General features: G+C 37.4%; 1 protein-coding gene across 3 annotated transcripts; it reads left to right on the forward strand.

The window, feature by feature from the left end:
* Positions 1-68: 68 nt before the first annotated feature.
* LOC125236613 (myosin regulatory light chain sqh) lies at positions 69-9,444 on the forward strand. 3 transcript variants are annotated; one of them, XM_048143478.1, is made up of 4 exons: positions 69-217; positions 6,122-6,320; positions 6,749-6,887; positions 7,731-9,444. In XM_048143478.1, the coding sequence occupies exons 2-4, from the start codon at positions 6,131-6,133 to the stop codon at positions 7,924-7,926; spliced, it is 525 nt and encodes a 174-aa protein (XP_047999435.1). In that variant the 5' UTR covers positions 69-217; positions 6,122-6,130; the 3' UTR covers positions 7,927-9,444. The 3 variants fall into 3 exon arrangements, with proteins under 3 accessions (XP_047999435.1, XP_047999437.1, XP_047999436.1); XM_048143480.1 differs by lacking the exon at positions 69-217 and adding an exon at positions 279-415; XM_048143479.1 differs by lacking the exon at positions 69-217 and adding an exon at positions 405-540.
* The last annotated feature ends 787 nt before the right edge of the window (positions 9,445-10,231 follow it).

Here is a 10,231-nt window from a genome sequence, read left to right on the forward strand (position 1 = left end):
GGACCACCGCGTTGTCCGCGTTGAAGCGGATGGTCGTGTATAAAAAGCTTTACAAATATAATAAAATACTCATTTGGTATGTCATTATGACAATTTTTTCACGAAGGCAACATTTAGTGATTAGTCACTTTGCTTGGTTCACCAAAATTTTGTTTTCCTGCTTAATTTCCGTTAAAAACGCCTGTTTATCCATATTAAAGTGTAATTAACATATCATGTAAGTGTTGTCATCATTTAGGTTTATTTATAAGGTCATATTGGACCAGATGGGCTCTATTGAAACACACCTCCATGTATGGTCATCCTTGATTTTGGCCGTATTTGTCACTGTGTGGCCTACATTTTTGGTGTGAACGCGAAGTATGTGCAATATTCTTTACATGAGTCACTTTCTCGTTACTTGAGGTGACGATAGGTGAGTGACACGGTGTGGGCTTCATTAAATTTTATTTATAAACTCGTCACCGTTGTGCGGTATTTGTCCAGTACACTCATTGTCTCATCTCCCGTCCTGCGTCGCACGTCGCACGTATCTTACAGGTACTTAATCACTAATTCGTACCTACTAGGAAATACAAATTCAATTAAATTTCAATATATATTCCAGTGCATTGCAATTAATGTTATAATATTATGTTTTTAATGTGTAATTGTTAAGTAATGTGGACCCAATGCTGGTGCGGAGGAAATGTAATTGTTTAATTAATTAGTCTAAGATATTTTACTTCTTCTATTAAAGACATGTTCTCTCCTGGAACCAACAGCAGTAATAATAGTGCCAATAACATACTTAAATGACCTTTAAAAAAACCTAATGCCTAATAAATGCCTGTTTATTTGGCATTAGGTTTCTTTTTTTAATTATGCATTTATTATGTTATGACATCACTATATACAGTCTATTATGTTGGCATTATGAGTCTCCTGTCAGGATTACATTACTATTACACTGGTTATTGTAAACATTCCTAAGATTATCTAGAAAATCACTTGTACTTTAAACTAACCCTTTTCTGCACACAAAGCAATAAGTATATGGATGATTTAATACACAACTATATTAAAAGCTGTCAAGTCCAAATTTACACAAATATTTTTAGCCTAATTACTTTTAAAGTATCTCTTGTACAGTATATTTGTTAACCATCTCTCATAATTATCTGAGAATAAACTTATGTCAGTAAGGAAGACCACAAAAATTACTCTACTTATTATTGGGAAATAAATTAATAGTTTAAAAAACACTATAAAACACGCTTTTATAAATGCACGTAAAAGCCAAAAATAAATTATGGATCGTTCAAGTTGTCTCTAATTGTGAGCTGAAGTTTAAAAACTATGTGCTTTTAATTATAATATTTGATTGTAAAAGCGTGGGGCGCTGGAACAGGAAAGACTTTTTGTATAACTTGCTGATAAATCAAATTATGCTATGTTACGGGAAGGAGGTTACACAGATTGACGCGCTAACTGGAGTTGCAGCATGACTAGTAGGTTCTACATTAAACAGTCAAATCAATTAAAAGTCAGTGTTCAAAGTAGGTACCAGTTTGTCGAACTCAGACAAAATATGCGCTAGTAGCGAGGAGAGTCGACAGTCACCGACACTTAGAACGCCGCTTTTTTCCGGTAATCAAAGTACAAAAGGGAAAAGTGTCTACAGTGACAGGATGCAGAGTTCTTGTTCGTGGACGAGATATCTTTGGTTCTCTTTGGTAACCCTTAGGCGGCATATGTAAACGATATGTTTTTATGCAACTTCATTCGCCAGGAAGTTCGGATTAGTATTTGTTTACAAGAAAGTCTTTCCTGTTCCAGCGCCCCACGCTTTTACAATCAAATATTATAATTAAAAGCACATAGTTTTTAAACTTAAGCTCACAAATAGAGACAACTTGAACGATCCATAATTTATTTTTGGCTTTTACGTGCATTTATAAAAGCGTGTTTTATAGTGTTTTTTAAACTATTAATTTATTTTATACTTTTTAGTCATTAATAATGAAATACTTTCAACATTTATACATAAATTTATTTCAAGTAGGCGGATTTTACATGCCATTTGTGGCTTAACGTGTACTTATTGCTAATTGCTACTTAATAATAACTAGCGGCTACCTTCCTATTACGGTATTATCATAAAAATGTTTATACCTAGTAAGTTATCCGTAAAAGATAGACAATATAGACATGTGCCATCGTGGACTTTTTGAAGACATTAGAGAGACATACTTTCGCCATACATTGTTTTGAAGCTCTCAGCTAGTGGGATTTTGTTTGACTCGATTAGAAAATATTGTCACATTTCAACTAATTCAAACAAAATTTAAGTATTTCTTTTTTGCCGAGCCCCCCTTTATTTGCTCTTAAGGGTCACAGGAAAACCATTACCCAACTTATTTTAAATACAACGTTGATCTTTCTTTTATGCGGGGGGCTTCGCCCCCCGAGCCCCCCTTTGTTTGCTCTTAAAGGTCACAAGAAAACGCTAACCCAACTTATTTTAAATACTGGGGGGGGGGGCCCTTTGTTTGCTCTTAAAGGTCACAAGAAAACGCTAACCCAACTTATTCTAAATACTACGTTGATCTTTCTTTCATAGGGGGCTTCGCCCCCGAGCCCCCCCTTTTCTTTACTCTTAAGGATCACAAGAAAACCTTAACCCAACATATTTTAAATACAACGTTGATCTTTCTTTTATGAGGGGGCTTCGCCCCCCGAGCCCCCCTTTGTTTGCTCTGAAAGGTCACAAGAAAACGCTAACCCAACTTATTTTAAATACTACGTTAATCTTTCTTTGATGCGGGGGCTTCGCCCCCCGAGCCCCCCTTTGTTTGCTCTTAAAGGTCACAAGAAAACGCTAACCCAACTTATCTTAAATACTACGTTGATCTTTCTTTCATGCGGGGGGCTTCGCCCCCCAAGCCCCCCTTTTCTTTACGCTTAAGGATCACAAGAAAACCTTAACCCAACTTATTTTAAATACAACGTTGATCTTTCTTTCATGCGGGGGGCTTCGCCCCCCGAGCCCCCCTTTGCTCTTAAAGGTCACAAGAAAACGCTAACCCAACTTATTTTAAATACAACGTTGATCTTTCTTTTATGCGGGGGTCTTCGCCCCCCGAGCCCCCCTTTGTTTGCTCTTAAAGGTCACAAGAAAACGCTAACCCAACTTATTTTAAATACTACGTTAATCTTTCTTTTATGCGGGGGGCTTCGCCCACCGAGCCCCCCTTTTCGTTACTCTTGAGGGTAACAAGAAAACCCTAACCCAACTTATTTTAAATACAACGTTTATCTTTCTTTTACAGGGGGCTTCGCCCTCGAGCCCCCTTTGTTTGCTCTTAAAGGTCACAAGAAAACGCTAACCCAACTTGTCTTAATTACTACGTTGATCTTTCTTTCATGCGGGGGGCTTCGCCCCCCGAGCCCCCCTTTGTTTGCTCTTGAAGGTCACAAGAAAACGCTAATGGGTTAGCGTTTTCTTGTGACTTATTCTAAATACTACGTTGATCTTTCTTTCATGCGGGGGCTTCGCCCCCGAGCCCCCTTTTCTTTACTCTTAAGGATCACAAGAAAACCTTAACCAAACTTATTTTAAATACAACGTTGATCTTTCTTTCATGCGGGGGGCTTCGCTCCCCGAGCCCCCCTTTTCTTTACTCTTAAGGATCACAAAAAAACCTTAACCCAACTTATTTTAAATACAACGTTTATCTTTCTTTTATGCGGGGGCTTCGCCCCCGAGCCCCCTTTGTTTGCTCTTAAAGGTCACAAGAAAACGCTAACCCAACTTATCTTAAATACTACGTTGATCTTTCTTTCATGCGGGGGCTTCGCCCCCGAGCCCCCCTTTGTTTGCTCTTAAAGGTCACAAGAAAACGCTAACCCAACTTATTTTAAATACCACGTTAATCTTTCTTTTATGCGGGAGCTTCGCCCCCCGAGCCCCCCTTTTCGTTACTCTTAAGGGTAACAAGAAAACCCTAACCCACCTTATTTTAAATACATCGTTTATCTTTCTTTTATGCGGGGGGCTTCGCCCCCCGAGCCCCCCTTTGTTTGCTCTTAAAGGTCACAAGAAAACGCTAACCCAACTTATCTTAAATACTACGTTGATCTTTCTTTCATGCGAGGGGCTTCGCCCCCCGAGCCTCCCTTTGTTTGCTCCTAAAGGTCACAAGAAAACGCTAACCCAACTTATTCTAAATACTACGTTGATCTTTCTTTCATGCGGGGGCCTTCGCCCCCCGAGCCCCCCTTTTCTTTACTCTTAAGGATCACAAGAAAACCTTAACCAAACTTATTTTAAATACAACGTTGATCTTTCTTTTATGCGGGGGCTTCGCCCCCGAGCCCCCTTTGTTTGCTCTGAAAGGTCACAAGAAAACGCTAATTCAACTTATTCTAAATACTACGTTGATCTTTCTTTCATGCGGGGGCTTCGCCCCCGAGCCCCCTTTTCTTTACTCTTGAGGATCACAAGATAACCTTAACCCAACTTATTTTAAATACAACGTTGATCTTTCTTTTATGCGGGGGCTTCGCCCCCGAGCCCCCTTTGTTTGCTCTGAAAGGTCACAAGAAAACGCTAACCCAAATTATTTTAAATACTACGTTGATCTTTCTTTCATGCTTCCCCCCTCGAGCTCCCCCTCCCCCCCTTTTATTATCTTCCGGCACCATCATCAGGCCTTGAAACCTAATCGTAGTCATAGTTCATTACAAGACTTTTCTAAGAAGCCCAAAAACAGCTAGGATACGATGTTCCATCATGTAGTTCCAGTTCATATCTTCCGGCTCCATCATCAGACCTTGAAACCTAATCGTAGTCAAAGCTCATTACAAGACTTTTCTAAGAAGCCCAAAAACAGCTATGATACGATGTTCCATCATGTAGTTCCAGTTCATATCTTCCGGCTCCATCATCAGACCTTGAAACCTAATCGTAGTCAAAGTTTATTACAAGACTTTTCTAAGAAGCCCAAAAACAGCTATGATACGATGTTCCATCATGTAGTTCCAGTTCATATCTTCCGGCTCCATCATCAGACCTTGAAACCTAATCGTAGTCAAAGTTCATTACAAGACTTTTCTAAGAAACCCAAAAACAGCTATGATACGATGTTCCATCATGTAGTTCCAGTTCATATCTTTCGGCTTCATCATCAGACCTTGAAACCTAATTGTAGTCAAAGTTCATTACAAGACTTTTCTAAGAAACCCAAAAACGGCTATGATACGATGTTCCATCATGTAGTTCCAGTTCATATCTTCCGACTCCATCATCAGATCAGCTCAACAGTACCATATTATTGTATTGTCATCGGAACTACATATAGCTGCCAATTTTCATTACGCTACGACTCCTGGAAGATGGTTAAATTAGCTTCCTTAGATTCCATTACATACATAGTTACATACACGACGACCTAATAAAAGCGTGTTAAAAATAAAGACTAGGAATTAGTAAAAGCTAGTTACCAAGATTTTCTTTTATTTTTTTTATACCACGTTGGTGGCAAATAGGTGTAAGCTCACCGCAACCTATACCTATAACTAACCTATAACTAAAAATGTAAACATTTATTATCAAAATAAATATATATTATATATAAGGTCCTAATTTATTAGATGCAGATATTTTTACAGCTGATAGTACTCGGTCTCTGGAGTATATTAAACCGTGAAACATTATAGCTTTTACGATGTTTTTTTGGAGAAAACGGAAAAACAAATTTGCTACGTAAAAACACCCTGTTTATGTGATTATTAAATGAAAACTCATTGAACAGATTCTAGTACCTCTTTTACGTACCACTTAACTGTAACTGGCCACTTCAATGACATGTGCAGTTTTCCCGCCGAACCTTTACGACATTTACAACGAACAATTGTTGACATGACAGACAGTGTTATTGTGACATGTGATAATGCACATGATGATTTTTTTAGACGAAATTATAATTAATTTTTTTGTTAGGAAAATGAAATCAAAAAAGTTACATGAAAAGATTTCTTAATTTATATTTAAAGTTAATTATTTTAATGTAAAGTATCATGTGTTAAAATATCTGCAACTAATAAATTAGGACCTTATATATTTTTTTTCATTTACCAGATTATCAAAATGTCGTCCCGCAAGACCGCCGGCCGTCGTGGCACGAACAAGAAGCGCGCCCAGCGTGCCACCTCCAATGTGTTTGCCATGTTCGACCAGGCGCAGATCGCAGAGTTCAAGGAGGCCTTCAACATGATTGATCAGAACAGAGACGGATTTGTTGATAAGGATGATCTGCATGACATGCTCGCTTCTCTTGGTACGTCAAATACAAAAATTGTTTATGTAATGTACCCACCTGACCCGTATACGGCCCACCTTATTTATGTTAAGCTAAGAATTTTAAGAAAATTACAACAAAATTTTAAACCATCAGTATATTATCTAATAGTTACTTACTAAACAATGTTTGTAAAAAAAAAAATATATAATTAAAAAAATATTGGGCTTTGTTAGGCACCAGATATGTTTAATATTTGATAAGAACTGGGGCCCATTTCTCGAAGCTACTAGTTACAATTTACAAGTGGTTGTCAATGTCTAATCTGACAAGTTGGAAAGAGACTTCCTCTTGTAACTTGTAACTTCAAGAAATGGGCCCCTGGTTCAGCAATCAGCATACAAAATAACTTTTCTGTAAGTCGAAATGCAGCCACTCAGCTGTAAAACTACATTATTTATCTACAGGTAAGAACCCGACAGAGGACTACTTGGAAGGCATGATGAACGAGGCCCCGGGCCCCATTAACTTCACTATGTTCCTAACTCTCTTCGGTGAACGTCTGCAGGGCACGGATCCAGAGGATGTCATTAAGAATGCCTTCGGGTAAGTTCATTTGTTGTGTTTGGCCACTATCATATTTGGCTAGTTGTGAACGTGGCCAGGCGAGAGCAGTTTAGCACTCGCAATGAATTTGCTGTACGCGTCAAGGTCAAGCACGGGCCAATTGTATGGTAAAGCCTGACGCCGCGTCAGCACGACGTCGACGCCGCGTCTTATTCCATACAGTTGACCCGACGCTACGCTCGCGAGACGCTAAGCGAGAAGGGTCCCCTTAAATACATATATTATTTGATGGCTATATATTCCCAAGACCCAAGGAATACTTATAATTATAAACACTCTTAGCAAATATATGAAGTAGCATAATGTAAAGTAACTATAGGCCTATCTGATAAGGGTCACGGCAAGTATTTATTATAAAGACGTAAGATTGACAATACAATTTAGTATGGTGAACGAAATTGATATCCAAAGATGTTTGCAAATGTAAGCCAAGGAGTGGACTGGCGGCTATATTTCTGAGCCCCGTAACCTTCAAATGAAGAGTGAACAGGCAGATGCCAGAAAGAAGATTCTGGGCGAGCTCACTCCATCGTAGCCCACGTCTTTTCCTTTGGCTAGTCTGTGACCAAGAGTAAGCCCATTTATAATAATAATAATTAAAAAAATGTTTAGCCTTTATAGAAAATAACACTTTCTCTCATTAGGCACGTATATTGCATTTCATGGACCAGGCATGTCTACACGTTTGCCGCGCGAGCAATTTGTCTCGAGGTGCCTCGCTCTGTCTAGATCCGGCTAATCCATAAACACTTGTATTTCTCAGCATCTATTTTGCATTCAACCAAAACCCGTTCCAAATTCTAACCCAAACCCTTTCTCCAGCTGCTTCGACGAAGAAAACAACGGAGTCATAAACGAAGAGCGTCTCCGCGAGCTCCTCACCACAATGGGCGACCGTTTCACCGACGACGACGTCGATGAGATGCTACGAGAGGCGCCTATCCGCGACGGGCTCTTCGACTATGTGGAGTTCACACGTATACTTAAACACGGAGCTAAGGACAAGGATGAGCAGTAAGGGAGACGAAGGTGGTTTTATAAAGCTGTAAGGTACTTTTTTACAAGTGTTATATCTGGGGCCCATTTCTCAAAACTGAAAGTTACAAGTTACAAGCGAAGTCTCTTTCCAACTTGTCATATTAGACATTGACTTGACCGCTTGTAAATTGTAACTTGTAGATTCGAGAAATGCGCCCCTGGTCCTAACTGTAATAGATCCATTAGTCTCCAAGAAAATATGCTATAATTATTTTGAATGGGTTAGTAACATGTTACATGAAGAGACTAACCCGTTAACCCTTTTCCAGGGGGTTTTCTCTAAAATCCTGAAGATTGACTCGAATTCCAAATATATTCCAAATAACATAGCTTTGAGGGTTCATTTGAAGAGAAGTTACATTTCCTGAAAGTACAATCTAATTTGTACTTTAAATCAGATTCCTTAAGTTTAAATTTTATTCGTCGATAAGTTTTATTGTGCCTAAAAAAAGTATAAATCATTATATGTGGTTTAGTTAACTTATAAGTGCCTTTTTATCAACAACAAAAGCACTTCAATGACCGAGATATAATACTTGTAAACTATTTACTTTTAGCTTTATAAAGTATGGTTAGCCAGGTTGGATTTACAAGTAATACAGGTAACCATAGTTTAAAAACTAAGGACATATTTTAATGTACTGTACTAAGACCGAGTTTATATGAAACTGATTCTATGTGTTATATTTATAAACTAAGTATGATGTTGACATCTAAAGCTGTACAGTAAAATTACCTTGAATAATGAAGACAATATTTTTTCTCTCGAAGAAACATTTATTTCTTCAGTCATTGTTTCCACCGTATACTCAGAAGTAATGATTTCTGTTGACATCTGAATTGTTTTAACTGACATGATTATCTCTGCCAAAAGATATAGTATTGTCATAAATATAAAGTTGCTTAATAAACTTCGTAGATATATTTTAGTCAGCACTTCTATAGTTTAGGCACAAAATGAATATGATTTTTTTTTAAGCATCAAGTTTACTTGTCAATCCAAACTTTACATCTAACGAGTATATTTTTTAGATTTTTATATATTGCCAAACTAAAAATTGTTATAAGACAAGTAACCGTTTTAGATTATAAGTTTTAAGTTGATGTTTATATGGATTATAAAATCTCTAAAGGTACTGCGGTGCTAAAATATAGTACTTATGATATACATTGCATTTTATAAGTTATGCATTTCTTTGAAATTATAATTCCGTTTTGGACCATTAATATAAGTTTGGCCGAATCTAAATCATTTCCAATTATATGATTTTAAAGTAGTTTAAAACTTCTGTAGAAAGTGATTAGTTGAAAGTATTAAATCATTCCTAGAATTAAATTTGGCTGGAAAATGAAGTATATTTTAAGTTAAGACGACTTTTGTTTAAATTATGAATTATTTTCCGAGAATATAACGTTAGTCTAACCAGCGTGTATCTAAATATTATGTAATCATGTATGTATTTATTTGATCTTAACATAATAAACTCTCTATCCCATATTATTTTGTTTTATTACAATTTGATTACATCATTATTATAGTACCTAATTGAAACCGTTTTATTGAAACGCATTTACTGCCATATGTATGAAAACTCGCGCTAAACTATAATAAATAAATAAATAAATATTGGGGACATCTTACACAGATTAACGCCCCAAACTAAGCAAAGCTTGTACTATGGGTGCTAAGCGACGATATACATACTTAAATAGATAAATACATACTTATATACATAGAAAACATCCATGACTCAGGAACAAATATCTGTGCTCATCACACAAATAAATGCCCTTACCGGGATTCGAACCCAGGACCGCGGCTCAGCAGGCAGGCTCACTACCGACTGAGCCAGACCGGTCGTAATATAACGCTATAAGGCACTGGTCCCACGGCGAGCTAGCAAACTATGAGCTATCGGCTATTTGTGCGACAAAAGATAGTCGCTCCCGTGTAAATAAAAGTGACAGATGTATTATAGCTGAGCTATTGACTATTTTATAGTTCATCGCTCAGCTATAATACATCTCTTTCTTTTATTTACACGGCAACGACTATCTTTTGTCGCATAAATAGCCGATAGCTCATCGCTTTACTAGCTAGTGGTGGGACCAGTGCCTAAACTTGTAATTGGAGGAAATGTTGCAAAGGCATTTAGCAGGGAGACTAAATATAGCATTTAGCTTAAACTTGGCTTAGACATAACAAAGAGGATCGAGTATTATAGAGAGTTACTGTCAAAGTAAAATGTGTAATCACAGTGCATAGACTGACATCTCTTGACACA

This window comes from Leguminivora glycinivorella, chromosome 19 (genome assembly GCF_023078275.1).
Source record: "Leguminivora glycinivorella isolate SPB_JAAS2020 chromosome 19, LegGlyc_1.1, whole genome shotgun sequence".
NCBI lineage: Eukaryota > Metazoa > Arthropoda > Insecta > Lepidoptera > Tortricidae > Leguminivora > Leguminivora glycinivorella.